General features: G+C 41.0%; 1 protein-coding gene across 1 annotated transcript; it reads left to right on the top strand.

The window, feature by feature from the left end:
- Window positions 1-10,306: 10,306 nt before the first annotated feature.
- On the top strand, window positions 10,307-11,062 carry LOC141134248 (olfactory receptor 5AS1-like). Its single transcript, XM_073623824.1, has one exon. The coding sequence runs from the start codon at window positions 10,307-10,309 to the stop codon at window positions 11,060-11,062; it is 756 nt and encodes a 251-aa protein (XP_073479925.1).
- Window positions 11,063-23,621: the final 12,559 nt, after the last annotated feature.

Below are 23,621 nucleotides of genomic sequence, written 5' to 3'. Positions count from 1 at the left end.
GCAATATATTATTTAGTGACAACTTTGTGCAAAAAAAAAAAAAAATTTTCTTTTTCCTGCAACTTGTGTCACAATATAAAATATTCCATGGACTCGACATGCCTCTCAGCAAATAGCTTGGGGTGTCTACTTTCCAAACTGGGGTCATTTGGGGGTGTTTTGAACTGTCCTGGCATTTTATGCACAACATTTAGAAGCTTATGTCACACATCACCCACTCTTCTAACCACTTGAAGACAATGCCCTTTCTGACACTATTTGTTTAAATGAAAAAAAAAAATTTTTGCAAGAAAATTACTTTGAACCCACAAACATTATATATTTTTTTTTAAAGCAAAGGTCCTACAGATTAAAATGGTGGGTGTTTCATTTTTTTTTCACACAGTATTTGCACAGCGATTTTTCAAACGCATTTTTTGGGGAAAAAACACACTTTTTTAATTTTAATGCACTAAAACACACTATATTGCCCGAATGTTTGATGAAATAAAAAATATGATCTTAGGCAGAGTACATGGATACCAAACATGACATACTTTAAAATTGCGCAGTGGCGACAAACTACATACATTTTTAAAAGCCTTTAAATGTCTTTACGGGTTACCACTTTAGATTTACAGAGGAGATCTACTGCTAAAATTACTGCCCTCAATCTGACCTTCCCGGTGATACCTCACATGCATGGTGCAATTGCTGTTTACATTTGACGCCAGACCAACGCTTGCGTTCGCCTTTGCGTGAGAGCAGACGGGGACAGGGGTTTTTTTTTTTTTTTTTCTTTTTTATCTTTTTTTTAAACTGTTCCTTTCATTTTTTTTATCATTTTTATTGTTATGTCAGGGAATGTAAATATCCCCTATGATAGCAATAGGTAGTGACAGGTACTCTTTTTTGAAAAAAATGGGGTCTATTAGACCCTAGATCTCTCCTCTGCCCTCAAAGCATCTGACCACACCAAGATCAGTGTGCAATAAAATGCTTTCCCAATTTCCCAATGTCGCTGTTTACATCCGGCGAAATCTAAGTCATGAAATGCTCGTAGCTTCCAGTTTCTTAGGCCATAGAGATGATTGGAGCCATTCTGGTCTCTGATCAGCTCTATGGTCAGCTGGCTGAATCACCGGCTGCATTCTCAGGTTCCCTGTTGGGACAGGAGAGCCAGAGAAAAACATGGAAGACGGTGGGAGGGGGGACATTCCCTCCCACTGCATGTAAAAGCAGTCTAGCAGCTAATTAGCCACTAGGATTGCTTTTACATGAAAGCTGACTGATGTCTGAAAAGAATGATACCAAGATGATACCTAAACCTGCAGGCATCATTCTGGTATAATCACTCAAAGTCCAGCAACATACCAGTATGTTGCTGGTCCTTGTTGGGCATATATTGTAATCTTTTTTTTCATGCAGCCTGTGGGCTGAACGAAAAAAAGAGATTGATTAGTGGGTATGCCCACCATTAGAATACCTCCCTTCATCCACCCACTTCTAATGATGGGCATACATGCACCATTTATATATGCCGAAGCATGGGGGCATCCGCCCCAAAAGTTAGGAGCAAATCGCTCCTCCGCCCCTGCTGCCCCCATGCTTCGGCATATATCACCTACGCTGGAGTCACGGCTTTATATATCGTGGGAGCAAATGTTGTTGCTGTCAAGATAAATAAATCCGCGCTGCAGCTGAATGGCGTACTTGAAAACAAAAAAATGGTTAACAATAAAACACAGTAAACAGTAAAGTATAAAAAATTGCATACCTGAAAAGCAAACATGATAAAACATAATAACAATAAAACATTGCAGAATAGAATACAGTAAAAAAGGGCAGAACAATAGAGAAAGAATAGAGAGAGAGAGAACAATAAAACAACAACTATTTTTTTTATCCTATATATTTTTTTGTGTGTTTTTTTTTTTTTTACACTTTTTTTTGTAACTGTAACTTTTGTAACTGTAAGCGGTTCCAGGTTCGGGTCTCTCAAAATGTGATGGCATCTTGGGAGACATTGTGAAAGTGTGCCTAGTCTGTGCAATGCTGTACCCTACGCTAATACTCAACTAGTGTATGGTAGCGTTCAAAACATTCACCAATGCAAAGACCAGGATTGTCAGGACAGGAGGGACAATAATACCGGGTGTCACGTCTATATCCGCGCTTGCTGCAGACAAGACATCTTTTTTGGGGGGGTACGTTGGGTAGGGGTACTCGGGAGGACATAAAGAAAATGCCTCTCATGCAGCCGACTACATTTGGTTGGGGATGTGAATGGGGGAAGTACGGGTGCTGCAGAAGTGGTGGGTTCCCAATTAGGATTGGCAAATGCAGCAGGAAGGGCATTATGGGCACGACGGGCCTGTGTTTGTCCTCTTCTTGGTGGCAGCGGGACACTACTTGTGCTTGCCACCTCACCAGCTTGAACTGCACTTATGGGACTCGCCACGTCACCAAGTGTTACTGCAGTGCTGGTTTGACTACGACCGGGGTGTACTAGGCCGCTGGTGCTTGCCAGTTCACCAAAACGCTACCAAGAAAACTGTTAGCGATCGCAGGAATCAGGCCTGACCTTGCGAACGCTGCAGTTATGCGTTTAGTGTTTTGTAAGTGACAGTGATCGATCGATACTGCACTTGGGTGGGCTGGGCTGGGCGGAGGGGCAAAATGCAGGTGCTAGCAGGTATCTGGGCTGATCCCACTAACACTGCGTTTTTGGGAACCCTAAACTACTGGGGACGCTAGTATAGATCTGATCGGATCAGATATTGATCCGTTCAGATACTATACCACTAAGGGAGGTGTATGCTACGTGCGTGGGTGTTAGCGGTACTGGCGCTAACCTGATACTGCCTGGGGTGACGCAGACCCTATCTGACCCTAAAACCTAAGTTATATCACCGCCGGGCGATCAGGGGGCTAAACCTTTATAAGGTAATAAACGGCGGGTGCCCTGACACTATAAAAAATAAACTAACTAACCAGCGTCACCCATAACACTTATATGGTGATCACTGGTGAAAGGGTTAATTAGGGGGCAATCAAGGGGTTAAAACCTTTATTAGGTAGTATATGGGGGTCCCTGATGCTATAAAACTCTGACGGCGAACCTAAATACTTATCTCCCTAACTAGCGTCACCTGTGTCACTAATACAGCGATCAGAAAAATGATCGCTTAGTGACACTGGCGATGGGGGGTAATTAGGGGGGGTTGGGGGGTACCCTAGACCTAAAGGGGGCTAACACTAACTGCCCTGCCACACTAACTGTCACAAACTGACACCAATGCAGTGATCAGAAAAAAAAAACTGCTTGGTTTCACTGTGACGGGGGGGTGATTGAGGGGTGATCAGGGGGTGATCGGGGGTGATGGGGGGTATACAGTATGCCTGGTGTGTTCTACTGTGATGTGTTGTGGTGTGCACTCACATCGATGTCTTCTCTCCTCTGCGCCGAAATGGAAAATACCGAACCGAGGAGAGATGACATCACTTCCTCTGCCGCTGTTTACTATACAGCAGCAGAGGAAGAATATCATTCGTGGGGAGCGATCGCGAGGGGGTGGCCACAGATGTGTGGCCTCCCCCTCAGCCTGGATTGCTTCCCTAAAGAAGCTCACCGCCTCAGGCACGGCCCGTGGGAGGCAGATCACGTACCAGGTACGTGAGTTTGCCTGCCCGTGCCATTCTGCCACAGTATATATCTGCGTTAGGAGGTCACCAAGTGGTTAAAGATGGCCCCGTATTAATTTCATATACGTACAGTGATGCATGACTACGCAATTGCCAGTTAAACTATCACAGCGCCGAATAACAATCATGCTCTGTTCTTGGAGGGGGTAAAACCTTCCAGAGATCAAGTGGTTAAGCTTTAGGAAAGCCAAGAGGAAAAGGAAAACATTGTATTTTCCTTTAGCAGGAGACATTTCTGACTTGCACAAAGTTTCTACACACCCCAACTTTACAGTCATGTCTGTTATTGCCTCTGCCCTTCTGCCCCACAACACTCTAGCTTCCAACTCCCAAGTGCCCATCTTGTCAATCATTTTGTGATTGGACACAAAATAAAGTGGAAATTCATTACAGTTTGAACCTGAGCTGTGGCAAATTATCTAGCTATGGCTGCTTCAATAAATTTAAAGAGTAACTCCACTATTGTTGAGAAAAAAACATTCCCCTCTGGGTGATCTCTGTACATTGCAAGGATTATAACAACCTTTGTTATTCTGAAGAAATCCATGTGTGTTTGTCTGTGCCTCTGTACCGAGTGGGTCTAATGGGAGTGGTTTCATAATTATCAGTCAGGTGTGGAGCCACTGAGCACTAATGAGGAAATCTGCTGGGCATGCAACCCATTAGACGTGCTCCTATTGAAAGTATCTCTCCAAAAATGTCATTTTAGTTGCAGGGGATGCCTGAAATCTGACTTGTATCTTAGGCAGACTTCTGGGAAAATTGGTGAGCCAATCACACAAGCAGGAAATGATGTTTCTAAGGAGTGGTCAGTAAACACTGTGTACAGAACACCTCCAGGTAGCCATATTGCAATGTATTCTCAGAAAATTACATTGGCTGCAGATTGAAAAGGAAAGGTCATTTTTAACCACTTACGGACCGCCCGCCTATTTTTTACGTGGCTACTTTGAAGAGGAGTATCATTGTTATGGCAGCAGCTAGCTACCATAACCCCTGTATCCTCTTCTACAGCGGGTGGTCTGCTTCAAGGTAAAAGTGGTCTCTACGGCGGATTTGCCGCAAGATCACTTTTATCGGCGGTGGGGGATGGGCCCCCGCCACTCTCCGGTGCCCTCCGCCGCTTACCAGAGCCCTCAGCAGAGGTAGAGGCGATCGTGTCCTGTCCCTGGCTTGACATGGAGATGAGTGAGGGGGAAGATGGCCCCCACCCATCTCCATACCACTGCAGGGCGGAAGCGTCGTCAAAACTTCACTTTTGCGCATAGATCTTAAAGGGAAATTTTTATTTTTTCAAATGACATCCTTTTTTTTTTTTTTGCATTTTTGTGTAAATATGAGATCTGAGGTCTTTTTGACCCCACATCTCATATTTAGGAGGTCCTGTCATGCTTTTTTTTCTATTACAAGGGATGTTTACATTCCTTGTATTAGGAATAAAAATGACACAATTAAAGAAAAAAAATAACAGTGTAAAAAAATAAAATAATAGGTAAAATAAATAAGAAAAAAAAATTAAACGCACCCTATCCCACCAGGCTCGGGCACAGAATTGAACGCATATGTGAGCATATTAAAACAGTATTTAAACCATACATGTGAGGTATCACCACAATCGGTAGAGCGAGAGTAATAATTCTAGCCCTAGACCTCCTCTGTAAGTCTAAACGTGCAACCTGTAGAATTTTTTAAACGTTGCCTATGGAGATTTTTTAGGTTAAAAGTTTGTCGTCATTCCAAGAGCGGGCGCAATTTTGAAGCGTGACATGTTGGGTATCAATTTACTCGGCGTAACATTATCTTTCACAATGTAAAAAAAATTGGGCTAACTTTACTGTTGTCTTAATTTTTAACTCAAAAAAGTGTATTTTTTCCAAAAAAAGTGCGCTTGTAAGTGCGCAAATACGGTGTGACAGAAAGTATTGCAACAACCGCCAATTTATTCTCTGGTATGTTAGAAAAAATATATATATAATGTTTGGGGGTTCCAAGTAATTTTCTAGCAAAAAAGACTGTTTTTAACTTGTAAACACCAAATCTCAGAAAGAGGCTCGGTCCTTAAGTGGTTAATAACATTCAATTACAAAATGATTAATGTCTCAATTATATGCGCTATATTATTTTTTCTCCTTTTAAGGTCATGTTGTAGCCATAAGAAATTTTAAAAACTATTTTCTTCAGTTAATACATAAGTCTATTTTTCCATCCATCCATCCATCCATCCATCCATCCATCCATCCATTTCCCATTCATCCATTCATCCCAATATCAAATTAATTCAAAGAAAATTGTTCACATTTTCAAATGTAACCTATTCTTGTTTGATAGATCCATATTTTTATTGATAGATCTATAATTTATAAATACAAAAGTATATTGATAATGTACATAACATGCAGTCTCGATAACAATGGTTCTGAAATAGGGAAAACATGCATGGTCTCTGTGGATTCTACAATATACATCAATGTTTTCTCAAAAGACATAATTGGCACATAGCTCAAGTGTATAAATAATCTGTGCGTAGGTCACTGACTTTAAACCATGGATTTTGCTTTTTAAACTGCAACTGCACACTTTGCTTGGAGGTTACACTTGGTCAGATTACACTTCTTTCTCACTTTACTTTGCTTGTCAGTATTGATTAAACACGCTTAGGAAAGACTACTACTGGTTTTATTAATAGATTTCACTGTATCTATGGAAGTATAAATAAAGTAGATGCAAGCCCTAAATGAATGACATTTAGTTCACTAAAGCATTGTGTACAATTGCATGTTTGTGTTTAATAAAATAAGTTTTACCTTTTTTTTCATCCTTTGCAGCCACATCCTATCTACAGGAACAACATTGATGCCTGAATGGCATTTCTTAGAGGAGCTTTCCTGATGGTCTCAATAGTGGACCATGCCTGCATAATGTGTGTTGAAGAGGCCATTTGTAGTCTCCACTCGATGCCCATGTGACAAGGTGACAATGTAGGAGCACAGCTGGCAGACATGCGTGTTATCACCCTATATTCATTGCAGGATCATCCCGTATTATTTTAAATGAATGCTACATTTTTTTTTTAATTTTAAAAGTGAGTACCGAAATTACATTGACGTGCTAAAGCTTAAATAGGATTATAGCAGTGGGTTTACATATAGTTCAAAAAATCTTTAATAGTAAGGGTACCCTTGGCATCGATAAATGGAGAAGGCCAATCAAATTAACCACTTTAAGACCGGGCCTTTTCTGGAACTTTTTGTTTACAAGTTTAAATTTGTATTTTTTGCTAGAAAATTACTTAGGACCCCCAAACATTATAAATATATATATTTTTTTTAGCAGAGACCATAGAGCGGTGGTTCTCAACCTGGGGGTTGAGACCCCCTCGGGAGTCGAATGAAGATTTACCAGGGGTCACCAAATCCTGGGCTGTTCCTGAAGCCTGTACCGCTCTCCCAGCCTTTTCGCGGCCGCCCAGCTGGGCTGTTCCTGGGGCCCGCGGCTGCCCACTCAGCCTCTTTGCAGCCGCCCATTCAGTTCACAGCATGGCTGGGGGGCAGAGACTAGAGGTCAGCTGACTGGTGAGGAATGTGAAGTGGGAGGGGCTGGAGGAGACCCCATCTCCTGATTTCGGCATAGGTGTCACTGCTGAGGGACACCACAGAACTGGAGTCACAGTGAGTAGCATTACCTGTGATTAGAGTTGCCATTAAAAGTCCCCACTACAGTTCTCAGATCAGCGGATGACCTTGATCAAGAGAACCTAAGTTGGCTGATCAGAACCCCCCCCAGCACTGTCACTCATCCAAACTCCCCGCCAGCACTGCCACTCATCCCATTTCCCCCCACCCCCCCACCAGGGAGTAAGAGAAGGAAAAAAATAGAGAAAACATGGAAGGGAGAAGAAAAGAGGGGGAGGAAGAAAGAAAAAGGGAGAGAAAGAATAAGATAAAGAACAAGAAAGTTGGCTAGAGAGAGGGATGGGGGAAAAAAACAAGAAATTAGGATAGAGAGCAATAGAAAGGAGAACAAAGAGAAAGAGCGGTATATCCTAAAATGTACCATAAGGGGTTTTAATATTGTAAGAGTGGAAGGGACTCAGGGAGCGCTAAATGTCCTTGAGTTAGGGGCGCAAATTACTTGCCTTGGGTGCTGACAACTCACGCTATGAAAATTTTACAGTTGGGGTCCCCACAAATTGGGAAATTTTATCAAGGGGTCCAGGCACTAGAAAGGTTGAGAATCACTGCCCTAGAGAATCAAATGGCAATCGTTGCAATATTTTATGTCACACCGTATTAGCGCAGCGTTCTTACAAACAAAAAAAACAGTTTCATGCATTAAAAAAAAAAAAAAAAACAGTAAAGTTAGCCCAATTTTTTGCATAATGTCAAAGATGATGTTACATCGAGTAAATAGATACCTAACATGTCACGCTTTAAAATTGCGCATACTCGTGGACTGGCGACAAATTACGGTACTTAAAAATATCTGTAGGCGACATTTTAAACATTTTTACAGGTTACCTGTTTAGAGTTACAAAGGAGGTCTAGTGCAAGAATTATTGCTGTCGCTCTAACCATCATGGCGATACCCCAGATGTGTGGTTTGAACACTGTTTACATATGTGGGTGTGACTTGAAAGGACGGGGCACTTGAAAATATTTTTTTTTTCTTATTTATTTAACTTTTTATTTTTACACTATCCCTTTAAAAAAATTGTGATCACATTTATTCCTATTACTAAGAATGTAAACCTTCCTTGTAATAGAAGTAAGCAAGACAGGGCCTCTTTATTGTGAGATCTGGGGTCAAAAAGACCTCAGATCTCCCATTTACACTTTAAAGAAAAAAAAAGTCATATTGTCTTTAAGAGATCAAAAAAATCATCCCGTCAGACGTCGCTCCGTTCCTTCAAGGGCATAGAGCCTAGTGGGGACAATCTTTCCCTCACTCAGCTTCCTACCCAGCCACAGAAAGCATCAGATCGGTTCCAGGCTAGCCGACTGGTAAATCCACCACCGGGATCACTTTTATCGGAAAGAAAATCGCCCACAGTATGAAAAAATACCTGGGTATGGCAGCTAACTGCTGTTATAACAGCATTATTTGACATCAAAGTAAGCATGTATATATACTATGGGCAGTCTTGAAGTGGAAGGATCCTAGTAAAAAAAAAGGAAAAATAAAAGAAGTAGTACTGTATATCAATTTATAAATATCATAAAGTAATCAAACAGTATAGTGCTCAAATCACTAGTAGCACAGTGACAAAAACATATAAACAAATAAACAAAAATATATATGAAAAAATATATATAAAATAAAGTCCACTTTGCTTAAAGTGGAAAAAAAAATGTTTATAACCACTTCCATACCAAGCCAATCTTGGCATTCCTCTCCTGCATGTAAAAATCATATTTTTTTGCTAGAGAGTTATTCAGAACCCCCAGACATTATATATATATATATATATATATATATATATATATATATATATATATATATATATATATATATATATATATATATATATATATATATATATTTTTTTTAGCAGAGATCCTAGGGTGATGTCTCTTCCGGCCTCCAAGGATCATAGAGATGGCCATCTGGACCACGGCCAGCTCTATGGTAAACTTCTGCCAATGGCAAATTCAATCTCCATCTCCCTGATTTCACGGGCAAGCTGGGAGAAGCACTGGTGGGCGGCGGTGGGGGGGGCTGCTGCCTGAAAAATCAATCAAGCAGCTAAAGAGCTGCTATGATGGCTTTTACTTTGCAGGTAATCGCCGGGTGAAAAAATATCGACAGGCATCATGGACATATCTCCACTCAAAATCCAGAACGTCATATGATGTGCTACGGGTGGGAAGTGGTTAAACAAAGCATAAGAGTCCAATGCATTCAGTGCCAAGAAACTTTGAACTAATTTTATAAACACAAAGTCTAAAGCTACTTTAAAATTACTTAAAAGTTTTTTTTGGACTGAATGCATTGGACTTTTATGCTTTTTTTTCACTTTGAGCACAGTGGACTATTTTATATATATTTTACACATATATTTTTTGTTTATTTATTTTTCACAGTGCTACAAGTGGTTTGAGCACTGTATTTTTTAATTACGTTATGATATTTGTTTAAAGAAGGGTTAAAGTAACAACAGTGATTTTTTGGGGGGAGTTTTTATTTTGCATTTTATTTTACTGTAGTTTGAATATTTTCACTATCTGAAGTGCGGAGAAGGGGTTATATATTGTATATTAATTAATAAATTTCTTTTCTTCATCCGCATAGCACATACTTGTTTTTTTTTTAGTCTACTATTCAGCCCTCAAGAATGTAATAATGTTTTCAAACCTTCAGTTATTTCTGTATGTTATTTTTTCAGTTATTTCCTCATACTAGTTTAACTGTTTCTGAGTATCTCAGTACTTCCTAAGCACAACGCAAAGATCACAAGCAAATGTTGACAAATAACATTACCACCATCCAACTTCTGGGCTTCCCAGGTCTTCATAACTTCAAAATTCTGTTTTCATCACTTTTGCTACTCTGTTACTGTTTGATATTATTTGGAAATACTTTAATAATTACTCTAGTTTCCATAAGTAAAAATCTACAGTCTCCTATGTACATCTTCCTCACTCAGTTGTCCATACTAGACATTTTACTTGCTACTGACATCCTTCCAAATATGATTCATATTACCATACATGAAGGGGAATCTATCTCACTTACCTCCTGTATTACTCAGTTTTGTTTCTTCAGTTCCATAGAATGCTCAGAGTGTCTTCTTCTCACTGTGATGTCTTATGATCGATATGTGGCTATCTGTAACCCGCTGCACTATCACTCTGTAGTAAATCATTTGTTTTGTATCATATCCATTGTCTCAACTTGGACAATTGGACATTTTATTCTCTTGCTCAATGCAGTATCTATCTGCAGGTTACATTTCTGCAAGTCTAATATCATTGACCATTTCTTTTGTGATTTTGCACCTCTTGTTGGCCTTTCATGTTCAAATACTTTCATAATTCGAATGCAGACTCTCATATTGTGCTTCTTTATAGTTGCTTGTCCATTTATAATAATAGTGATATCTTACCTATGCATTATTTTTACAATTCTACAAATCAAGTCAGCACAAGGTAGACAGAAGGCTTTCTTCACCTGCAGCTCCCACTTGACTGCAGTCTCAATATTTTATGGGACTTTAATTTCTGTTTATGTGATTCCAACAGATGGTCAGTTAGTCATTTTAAGCAAAATTCTGTCTCTACTTTATACTGTGGTGACTCCATTGCTAAATCCAGCTATTTATACCATACGGAATAAAGACTTCAAGAAAGCATTTGAAAAGTTTAAAATGCTAGCGGTGTGAGTTCAACCTTCTAGAGCAGCCATTCTCAACCAGAGTTCCATGGGATCCTAAGGTTTCTCCAGTGGGGGGTTCTCTAAGCTGGGAATTATTGACCTCTCATTTGATGGTGTCTGCATAGTTCTAAGACTATCACCACTTGGAACTATGAACTGGTTTTATCAAGAGTGCCCCAAGGCCTTAAAAGTTATTTTAAAGGTACTTATGGGGGTAAAAGAATTTAGATAGGCTGCTCTAGAGGCTTAACTGTTCAGAAAGATAGATGGATTTTATTTTGCATTTTTGCACAGTTCATACATTTTTAGGGTAGAAGAAATACATAAAACATGCATTATTTCAAAATGAATGTAATAAAGGTGATTACTGCAGTTTTTGGGATTCTTCATAATACATAATTAACCGCTTCCTGTCCAGCCATAGTAATGTAGACATGTGCACACTGAAATATTTTGTTTCGGAATTTCATTTTCGTCCGAAAAATAAATTTATTTAGTTACTCCCGAAATTCGTTTTCATTTATTTAGTTTCGTTAAAAAAAATGCATTCATCCAAAAATCCGATATAATTAAGGTCAAATCCGTCATTGAAGGCTTATGGTGTCTGTCGAATGTTCTAAGAAGATTCGACAGAGCAGCTAAACTGTACAACGCCGCAATCGTATATTTCAGGTTGAATGTTCCGCCTACAAGCTATAGTAGAATTCTAATGTTGTATGACACTAGTAATAATTATATTTATTAATTATTATTACTAGTCAACCAACATTAGAATTCTTCTATAGCCTTTGGGCGGAGCATTTGACCATAAATGTCCGCTCGCGGCGACTACTTCGTCAAATCTTTTCTCTCTATGTCGAATAATCTTGGCCTAATAGAGTTAGGTTAGGCACATTCGACCTTTTTTGCTATTGTCTCTATAATGTCGAATCTTTTCTCTCTATGTAGAATAATCTTGGACTAATAAAACTAAGGTTAGGCACATTCGACCACAGGTTCGATCGCTATTGTCAGTGTCATGTCGAATCTCCTATCTATATCGAACTGTTGTCGCAACGAAAATGAAAATAAAGCATTTGTTTATGTCAGATCTTTCGGTTTTTGTATTCTGCACGTTCGTTATCATTTGTTAAAACGATAACGAAAATACCAGAAATTCAGACGAAAATGCATTCGGACGAAAACAAATGCACATGTCTAGTAATGTGACATATTTGGGTGGGAGCTCCCTTCTTCTGGGAGGAAGTCCTATAACATCTTCCCAGTTGCATGCATCCTGCACGCTCTAGCAGCCATGCAGGGCTCAATCTGTCACCCGCTGTGTTCACCAGACACAGCGGATGACAGATCAGTGTACCAGGTCGGCCCCAGTATCATGTGATCGCTGTGACCAATCACAGTGATCATGTGACAGTTGTACATAATGAATCACTTTCATTCATAGCCATTCATTGTGTACTATTGTGATGATCTATGTGATTGGTCACAGTGATCACATGGTGCAGACAGGGCCAGCTTTCATTCATAACCATTCATTGTGTACTATTGTGATGATCTCTGTGATTGGTCACAGTCATTACATGGTCCAGACAGGGCCAATCACAGCACACTGTACCATATGATAGCTGTGGCCAATTGCAGTAATCCCAATAGTATATAATGGCTGTGAATAGATGCCAATCATAAAAATGATTGCTTATAACAGTGATCATCACTGTAATAAGCAATCACAGTGTTAAAAAAAAAATGACTGATCACCTCCCCAGTGTAGTATAGTGCCACTATGATAGCATTGCACTGCTCTGGTTACAGTACTGTATGTAGGGATGGGCCGAATGGACCCCTGTTCGGTTCGCACCAGAACTTTCAAACACTGCAAAAGTTCAGACCTGAATAACAAACCCCATTAAAGTCAATGGGACCCGAATGTCAAAAATCAAAAGTGCCAATTTTGAAGGCTTATATGCAAGTAATTGGGCATACAATGGTTATATGGGTTCGGGTCCTGCCCTGGGGGACATATATCAATTAAAAAAAAAGATTGTAAAAAACATTTTTAAATGAGCAATGATTTTTTGATTTTTAAAGTGAAAGCATAAAAATGAAAAATTCATTCCAATATAGTGCCTGTGGGGTCCCCTTAGTCTACCTGTAAAGTGGCACATCTGTACCATGTCTAGAATCTGCTGCAGCAATAATTGCATTTATAAAGCCAACAAAATGACATTTTCCTTGCAAGCTGCCTTTAATTTGCTTAACAACAGCCTGGGAGCCAGTGTGTATGATGAGGCCACAATGTAGTGCACTGGGAACAAGATTAGAGATTTTTTGGGTACATTCTGGTGTCACTTTGACTTTGGATAGAAGTAACGGGTGCGTAAAAATTGGTCTTTGGGTGTCCTTGGCACCTGCTGACTGTAACCCTATAGAGGTACTCTTGATGAAAGCAAGAATTGGCCTTGCTGTAAAATATTGCAATGATATGCACCTGTCAAACAGGTGCAGAAAAATTGGTCTTTGGGTGTCGGTGGGGCCTTCCCACCGTAACCCTATAGAGGTACTTTTGATGAAAGCAAGAATTGGCCTTGCTGTAAAAAATTGTAATGATATGAACCTGTCAAACAGGTGCAGAAAAATTGGTCTTTGGGTGTTAATTGTGCCCATGAAACCTATACCAAAAACATTCTTCCAGATGAAATGATTGAACAAAGCTAGGCAGCCTTAAAGTCCTCCAGAGATTCCACATCCCAAAAAGACAGTGACATCAGCATCAGGGCCTTCACAGCTGGTAATCCAGGACTGATTAATTTTTATAAAAGTCAAACGGTCCACCGAGTCTGTGGACAGACGTGTTCTATGATCAGTAGGGATGGGCTTTATGTTCGGGTCAAACATGAGTTCGATTCGAGCATTGGCTGTTCGCCAGTTTGCCGAACAGCGAACAATTTGGGGTGTTCGCAGAAAATTCGAAAGCTGAGGAACACCCTTTAAAAGTCTATGGGAGAAATCAAAAGTGCAAATTTTAAAGGCTTATATGCATGGTATTGTCATAAAAAGTGTTTGGGAACCTGGGTCCTGCCCCAGGGGACATGGATTAATGCAAAAAAAGTTTTAAAAACTGACGGTTTTCTGGGAGCAGTGATATTAATAATGCTTAAAGTGAAACAATAAAAGTGTAATATTCCTTTAAATTTTGTACCTGGGGGGTGTCTATAGTATGCCTGTAAAGGGGCGCATGTTTCCAGTATTTAGAACAGTCTAACAGCAAGATGACATTTGTAAAGGAAGAAAAGTAATTTAAAACTACTTGCGGCTATAATGAATTGTCGGTCCGACAATACACATAAAAGTTCATTGATAAAAATGGCATGGGATTCCCCCACAGGGGAACCCTGAACCAGAATTTAAAAAAAAAATGCATGGGGGTCCCCCTAAATTCCATATCAGGCCCTTCAGGTCTAGTATGGATTTTAAGGGGAACCCCGTGTCAAAATAAAAAAAAATGGCATGGGGTCCCTTCAAAAATCTATACCAGACCCTTATCGGAGCATGCAACCTGGCAGGCCACAGAAAAAGAGGGGGGATGAGAGAGCGCCCCCTCTCCTGAACCATACCACATCACATGCCCTCAACATTGGGAGGGTGCTTTGGGGTAGCCCCCAAAGCACCTTGTCCCCATGTTGATGGGGTGAAGGGCCTCATCCCCACAACCCTTGCCCGGTGGTTGTGGGTGTCTGCGGGCGGGGGGCTTATACACGACACATAGGAATCCAGCTGGGGCATTGGATCGAGACTAATTGCTGCGCCTGCCCCCTCCCTCACCCCCCACTATTCCAGTGGCTGCTGTAGGATGTCAGTTTGCTGGGGAGAGGACAAGGTATCCCCTTCCACTGCTGTGTGTTCAGTGAGGGAGGAAAGACCAGCTCTGCTATGGGAACAGAGTCATGGTGTCCCTTCTGCCTGGGGATGGCGCCGCCCCACTGAAAAATGCCACCCAAGGCAATAGCCTTGTTTGCCTCACGATAGATACAGCCCTGGGTAAAACCATTTGACCCTTGCAGCCTTTCATTTCTTGTTGTTTAATGTCAAACATCAGAGTTAAAAACTTTAGAAAGCTATACAAAGCTAGGGGGTCAGTTTAAAAAGCAGCAGTATGGTCATGCAGTAATCATACCCCTGCCTGAAAATGTGCAATGCACGGAACTGGATTTGGAATTCTCAGCACAATAAAAATGAATGGAGAAGAGACTGATGATGTGATCTGTCAAAGTTAAATGACTGTCTCTCCTTGATTCACAGAGTTCTCTCTGCTGCGTTAAGCAAAGAGAATGCAATAGGTTCCATACCATGATCTCAATGCAATGAATAAGCTGCATCATTTAGTAGTACTGGGAAGTATAACAGAGAGGGGATAGCACTATCCACTCTCCATTGTTAATGGACACCTTTAAAAACTTCCTAGTAATGCACAATGGTGCACTGAAGAAATTATTGGTTTGCTTCTTGGTCTCACTTACAGGTATCAAGATCTTTATAAATGATATTGTATATTAATATCATTGGAAGATTTCGCCACTATTAATCTTCATGTGCCATTTTAAAATCTTGGATTGTCTTTCACTTGCCTAAGTGACAGTTATCAGTAAAAATAAAGAGAGTGAACCTCCCCCTTTATTTTACTGATAAACTATCAGTGATAATCATTGTGACCCAGACAAAGGAGTAAAGGAGAAACTAACATTTTAAAGTTGTTGTAAAATAGATAAAAAGTGGTTCTGGACAGCCGCACTCCAAATATGCCTTTTATTCAAAAACTACAAACAAAAATACATGCCACAGCAGAACAAAAGAGCTAACGCGTTTCACACTATATATAGTGCTTAATCATAGCTCAGCTATGTCCCCCAGGGCAGTAACCAGACCCCCATACCCTTTTTATGGCCAATTACTTGCATGTAAAGTAAGCCTTCAAAATGGGCACTTTTAAAATTTCCTGTTCGGCTCCCATAGATTTAAATGAGGTTCGCCGTTCAGGTTGGGGGGGTGGGGTGTTCGGCCCATGTCTAGTAACCACTAGCATGTAAACTGTCAGGGCTGGGCACAGCCCTTCCTTCTCAAAGCTGGCCGCTCAGCTGTTGGCTAATTGCCAGCTCCTATCTCTCCACAGCGACTCACTTGTTGATAATATCCTGCTCATCAGTCCTGCCTACTTAAGCCTTCCAGTCCAGATGATTTCTGCCTTCGCCTTGGTCACATCTCTAGAAACGTTCTCCTGTGTTCCTGCTAAAGACTTGCTTGGCTGACATTTCTTCTCGCTTCAGATCCTGCTTGCTGTTCTAAAACGCTCATCTCTGGCTCCCTGACGTTTTGGCTTGTCTGACTATCCGTTTGGGTTCCCGAACTCTGGCTAAGTTTTGACAACGTTTACTCTGTTTACGTTTTTTTATTATTATTAAACAAGTGTGATTTAACTGTACTTCTATCTCAGTCTGATTCATGGTTTCTGACATAAACACTGTGATTGGTCATCACAGTGGTCACAAGGTACTAAGTCATTCAGATCAGGCTCTGTACAGCCATCCCCTTTAAAATTAACAGGGTTCACAGATACCATCCACCCCCATATAAAGGGAATACCCATATGCTTTGTTTAAAAACAGAATGAAGAGGCTGGGAGCTGTCATTTACTAGCAATTTAAACAGTTTTTTTCCTTGTAAATGTCAGTGTATTTGTAGTAGGCTGTATACATTGCACAGATGCGCTACTTCACAGGCAGGGTGAGGACATCCCCCAGGCATGTTATTTAAAAGAGTTTTACATTTTAACCTCTTCCTACCTGCACAGGCATTTACATAGTTCTGAACACCCAAGGGGAGGTAAGGATTGCCAATCACAGTCACAGAGGTCACCTGATCGGAAGCCTGTTCTGCCAGTTACTAATCTTTAGCCCAGACCAACAGTTGTCTCAGCACACAAACATTGGCCGCCTAGTGATGTATATGTGCGGGATGTAGGCGGTAAAGTCCACCCTTTTGCAACTTCACTTTTGAGTTGGGCTGTTGGAAAGGGGTTAATGTTTCATTTTAAGTGTTATTAAAAGCACTTTATTTTTTTTTTTTTACTTTGGTACATGTTACCCATGGCAGTGCCAATTCCCAATGCCTCTTTTTGACAATCCCTTGCCTATTTTCAATAGAAAAATAGAAATGGAAGTGCATTCTGTAATATACTTTCAGCATGGAGACCAAGCTGTGACTGACAGCTCTGGGTCTCATACTAGTGATCAAGAGCTAGAAGAACAGGCTTGCGATCAATGTGAAAGCCTGTGATGAACTTTCAGAGTGATGACACTGTAAAACTCACCCTTGTACTCTGTTTCTCCTTTTGAATGGAAAAAAAAATACATTCCATCTTTTTGAAAGAAAATGTAAGAAAAAGCCTGTGTGTAAAACAAAATAATAATAGTAATAATAATATAGATATAAGTTATTGTAAGGGTCAGAGAAAAAGCTGAGGATCAAGGTTAGAGTCAAATGTCAGGTAAATGTTCAAGGGTCAAAGCTCAGTGTGCTTTAGGTAGGATTGAAAAAATATTAAAGGAGTTGTAAAGGCAGAAGGTTTTTTATCTTAATGCATGTGCATTAAGATAAAAAAAACTTCTGTGTGTAGCAGCCTCCCCAGCACTCCCTGTTACTTACCTGAGCCTCATCTCTCTCCAGCGATGTCCACGAGTGTCTTGGCTCAGGTGCCCCCATAGCAAGCTGCTTGCTGTTGGGGCACTCAACATAAGGGAGGAGGCCAGGAGCAGCGAAGAGGGACCCAGAATGTGGAGGATCCAGGCTGCTCTGTGCAAAACCACTGCACAGAGCTGGTAAGTATAACAAGTTTGTTTTTTTTGTTTTTAGTTTCAATGTTTTTTATTGAATTTTTGAGAAACAAAAAAGAACATACAGGAAAAACAAATGTGTATAGTGGTTGTCGAACATCGACGTTGCAGTTGAAGTACAGGTACATTATATGCATGAGGAGTGAAAAGCATCAAACATCAGATTACAAAGTGTATTGAACCTCTATAGGTTAGACAATATAAAGAGAGAATATTTTTTAAGAGTCTACATGGTAAAGCCTTTGGTACCAGGTGATCCAGGGTGCCCAGTTATTGATGTTAGAGGACAGATGGCCTTCAGCCGTAGCATACATACATTCATATGAGCCATGTTAGTGCACCATGTGTACTACCTTGTCTTTATTAATATTATCAGTAGATTTCCAATGTCGAACAATAGTTGCTCTCACTGCTAGCAGAATGTGAATGGTTACACAATGGTGAGAAAGGTTATTAATGCCAATGCTAAGCAAGGCAAATTCAGGAGATGGGGATACCTGTGACCTCTGTCAATATATGGAACACTTCTTTCCAAAATGTGACAGTTTTGGTGCACTCCCATAGTATATGACACAAAGTCCCTGGATATCCACAATGTCTCCAACATGTGGGTGGTATAAATGAATCATAAATGTGGAGTTGAGATGGGGTGATATACCATCTGAAGTTGAATTTATGAGTGAGTTCCCATAGGTTGGAGGAGCATGCCACTTTGTGGCTGGAGAGCAGTGCCCCTTGCCATTGGTGGTCAGTAAAAGAACAGCCTATGTCCCTTTCCCATTTTTCCATAGGTGGGAGCTTGTTTAAAGAGGATTTGTCTTTTAGTGTGTTATAAAATAGCGAGATGCCTTTGGAGGAGGGTTTACTATATGATAGGAATTGCCACACTCCTTCAGGTATATCTTTATGAATTTGGGGGTTGTGTATCAGGCAGTGGGTTATTTGAATATATTTGAAATAGTCCTTGGTGGGAAGCGAGGATGCTTGTTGCAGTGATGAGAATGATTTGGGGAAATTGTTTGAATAGAGACCTGCAACTTGTGTTATACTTTTTCCTGCCTGGAGGACAGGTGTAAGTTGGGGATCATTAATGCTATAGTGACTATTGGATGTGGTATTTTACATGTTTTTGATCCCTTGGAGACTTTGGCAAGGAAGTAATTGAAAGCTGCTATGGAGGCATAGATGGTTGGGGAGATACTTTTGTTAATTTTCTTAATTTTAGGTAAACTAAGAAGCCAGTTTTTAGGTTATGTCCAGGAATCTGGAGGGCTTCAATGGTACTCGATGTACTCAATTTAGCATTGTAGTTATCTCTAAAATTAATATAACCCATCCCCCCTGCTGATCTGTGTTTTATTAGGGTGGTGTGGGAACTTCTAGCTTTTTTATGTTGCTATACAAAGTAGAGGCCATTTAAACATTTTAAATGCTGCCAGTCAGCCAGACCATGAAAGTGTTAGTTTGGAGATACTGTCTAATTCCTTAGGGAGGTTGTTCAAAAAGGGAATAAAGTTGACTTGGTATAGAGCGGATGTTGATTTGGTTAAGGTGACCCCCAAGTAGGTAAGGGAATCTGTGGTCCATGCATAAGGGTAGTTACTCTTTAAGGAAGTTTGTTGCTGTGTTGTCATTCCTAGAGGTAGGATATGCGATTTGGATGCATTTATCTTATAGTAAGAGCCAGAGATATATTCATCTAGTATTTTTTGCACCAAAGCCAGGGAAGAGAATGGATTGGTTAGCATGAAGATGAAATCATCTGCAAAAAGGCTGATTTTGTGTTCTGCGGAGCCAATAAGGAAACCTGAAATGTCGTGCTGGGACCTATATTTTTTTGCCAGAGGTTCCATCATCAAGTTACAAATTAGAGGTTATAGGGGGCAGCCCTGTCTCATGCCATTAGTTATGTTAAAGGATGCAGATAGCATGGAGGAACAATATACTTGGGATGATGGACATGGGCATAAGGGCATTATTGCACAGAGGATATGGCCTTGGAAACCAATTTTCTCCAAGGTCATAGCTAGGTAACGAAGATGGACCCTGTCAAATGCCTTCTCTGCATCCAGGGAAAAAGTGTGGTGGATGATATTGATCATCCGGCGAATAGCGTCAGAGGTTTGGGGACCTTTAGTAAAGCCAGATTGGTCAGAGTGAATTAGCAATGGCAGTAAGTCAATCAATCTGTTTGCAATCTCTTTGGCATATAGTTTTGCATCATGGTCGAGCAGGGAAATAGGACGGAAGTTTTGGGGTGAAGTGAGCTTCTTCCCTGGTTTCGGTAGAGTGATAATCAAGGCATTTAGAAAAGGAGGCAGAGGAAGCAGCAGCATTGAAAAGGAGGGTAATGTGGTCTACAAGAACATGTTTAAATTGCTTGTAATACTCTCCTATAAAGCCATCAGGGCGCTTTATTATTTGGGAGAGAATCAATGGCTCTACCAACTTCCGCAGAAGTGAATAGAACATTAAGACCTTCTAATTGTTCAGGAGTTAGGCGAGGGAGATGGACTGAGTCTAAGAAGAACTGGATATGAGAGGCATCAGGTTGAATAGAGGAAGCCTCATCTTTTAAGTTGTATAGGGTGCTATAGTATGTGCTGAACGCGTCTACTATTTCTTGTGGGTTGGTCTTTTTGGAATTTGTGGTAGGGTGGTAGATAAAGGGGATAGGGGTTTTGGTTTGGTAGCCCTTGATTTGGTGGTCAAGCAGTTTAACTGCCTTATTACCAGAGGCATAAAATGCATTTTAAGACGTTTCTGGGATTTGTCAAAGTTTTCTAGGAGGAGGGATCTTAGTTCTAAGCGGAGTGAGATTAATTTGGATTTTAGATCAGGGTTTGGATGTTGTTTGTTAAGAGAGTCAGTAGTTTGAATATCTTTTTTTGTTTTCTCAATAAAGTTTTTATTGAAATACAATGAAAGCATTACAGTAACACACAAAAAATCCTAATTGTATACTATGTATTGGTAGATATAACAGTTCACAAGAACACCATATGTTCTTGTGTTGTAATAGTATCGTAATAGTCATAGATTGTGTTTGTTTTACATTTAATATGTAAAAAAACATTAACCTGGCTGGGTTTCCCAGCCATACTATATATGTTTTGTTCACAAAAAATGTGTATTAACTTGAAAAATGTTATGACAGTATTATACGTTTTAATGTAAGTAACCTTACAAGGTTACGGGGATAGATATAGAAATAGAAATAGTATGTGTTAGGTGAAAGGAAAAGTAAGTGAAAAGAAAGAGAGGTGATTTAGATAAACCATGAGTTTGCTAGGTGTCTGTCTGCACTTCAACTTCATGCAGCCGTTATGCCATGTACACATGGGTGGACTTTTCGGCATCAAAGGTCCGACGGTCTTTCCGACGGACTTTCGCCGGACTTTTGACGGACTTCCGACGGACTTTCGAATGAACGGACTTGGCTACACACGATCACACCAAAGTCTGACGGATTTGTACGTGATGACGTACGACCGGACTAAAATAAGGAAGTTCATAGCCAGTAGCCAATAGCTGCCCTAGTGTCGGTTTTCATCCATCGGACTAGCATACAGACGAGTGGATTTCTCAATAGGAACTGGGTCCGGCAGAGTTCCGGCGGAAAGATTTGAAACATGTACCAAATCTAAAGTCCGTCTGATTTTCAACCGAAAAAGTCTGCTGAAGGTCCGATGAAGCCCACACACGGTCGGATCGTCCAACGGATTCGTTCCGTCAGACCAGTCTGGTTGAAAAGTCCGCCCGTGTGTACACGGCATAAGGGACTTAAATTCAGAGTATTTGTACATAACCCATACTCTCCACAGATGGTTAAATTTCTCTGTAGTTTCGTGAGCTATGGCCCTTGTTTTCTCCATGCCATACATATTGTGTACATTAAAGAGCCATTCTTTAATAGTGGGTGTTTTTGTGGTTTTCCAGTAGGGATGAGCCGAACACCCCCTGTCCGGTTCGCACCAGAACATGCGAACAGGCAAAAAAATTGTTCAAACATGCGAACATGTTAAAGTCTGCTAATTTTAAATGCTTATATGGAAGTTATTGTCATAAAAAGTGTTTGGGGACCTGGGTCCTGCCCCAGGGGACATGGATCAATGCAAAAAATGCTTAAAGTGAAACAATAAAAGTGTAATATACCTTTAAATTTTGTACCTGGGGGGTGTCTATAGTATGCCTATAAAGGGGCACATGTTTCCCATGTTTAGAACAGTCTGACAGCAAAATGACATTTCAAAGGAAAAAAAGTACCGTATTTATCGGCATATAACACGCACTTTTTTCCCCTGAAAATCAGGGGAAAATCGTGGGTGCGTGTTATAGGCCGATCCCCCCCCAATTGTGTGTGATCGGAGCGATCGCGGCAATTGCCGCGATCGCCGCCGACATACACAGCCGTGTGGAAATTCAAATACGGCGCCGAGACTGCAGGGACTCGGCGGAGCGGAGCTACACATAGCCGAGAGTCCTCGGGTTTTCTCGGCGCTGCTTACAGTCCCGCCCATAGGGCGGAACTGGGCGGGACTGTAAGCGGCGCCGAGAAAACCCGAGGACTCTCGGCTATGTGTATCAGCGCTCCGCCGAGTCCCTGCAGTCTCGGCGCCATATTTAAATTTACACAGGGCTGTGTATGACGGCAGGGATCGCGGCGATCCCACAAAGCTGCACGGGGGCAAGGCTGCACGGGGGGGCAAGGCTGCACTGGGGCAAGGCTGCATGGGGGCAAAGCTGCACTGGGGCAAGGCTGCACTGGAGAAAAGCTGCACTGACATGGCTGCACTGACATTGCTGCACTGACAAGGCTGCACTGACATGGCTGCACTGACATGGTTGCACTGACAAGGCTGCACTGGGGCAAAGCTGCACTGACATGGCTGCAATGGACACTGGGGCAAGGCTGCACTGACAATTCTGCACTGGGGCAAAGCTGCACTGACAAGGCTGCACTGACAAGGCTGCAATGGACACTGGGGCAAGGCTGCACTGACACTGACAAGGCTGCAGATGGACACTGATAACGCTGCATTGATGGGCATTTTAATGTAAGTTTTTCTTCCTTAAACTTTACTCCTAAAAGTTTTTTCCTTAAAATTCCCTCCTTAACTTGGGTGCGTGTTATATACGCCGGCGCGTGTTATACGCCGATAAATACGGTAATTTAAAACTACTTGCAGCTATTAATGAATTGTCGGTCCGACAATACACATAAAAGGGTCTGGTATGGATTTTTGGGGGGACCCCACGCCATTTTTTTTAAAATTTTGGCGTGGGGTTCCCCTTTATATCCATACCAGACCTGAAGGGCCTGGTATGGAATTTAGGGGGTCCCCCATGCCATTTTTTTTTCAATTTTGGCTCTGGGTTCCCCTGTGGGAAATTCCCATGCCGTTTTTATCAATGAACTTTGATGTGTATTGTCAGACCGACAATTCATTAATAGCCGCAAGTAGTTTTCAATAACTTTTTTTCCTTTGAAATGTCATTTTGCTGTCAGACTGTTCTAAACACGGGAAACATGCACCCCTTTACAGGCATACTATAGATACCCCCCAGGTACGAAATTTAAAGGTATATTACACTTTTATTGTTTCACTTTAAGCATTATTAAAATCATTGCTCCGAAAAAACGGCTGTTTTTAAAACTTTTTTTTGCATTGACCCATG

This window comes from Aquarana catesbeiana, linkage group LG03 (assembly GCF_042186555.1).
Source record: "Aquarana catesbeiana isolate 2022-GZ linkage group LG03, ASM4218655v1, whole genome shotgun sequence".
NCBI lineage: Eukaryota > Metazoa > Chordata > Amphibia > Anura > Ranidae > Aquarana > Aquarana catesbeiana.
Note: the sequence above shows the minus strand (reverse complement) of the source record. Positions and strands in the feature narration are given on the sequence as shown.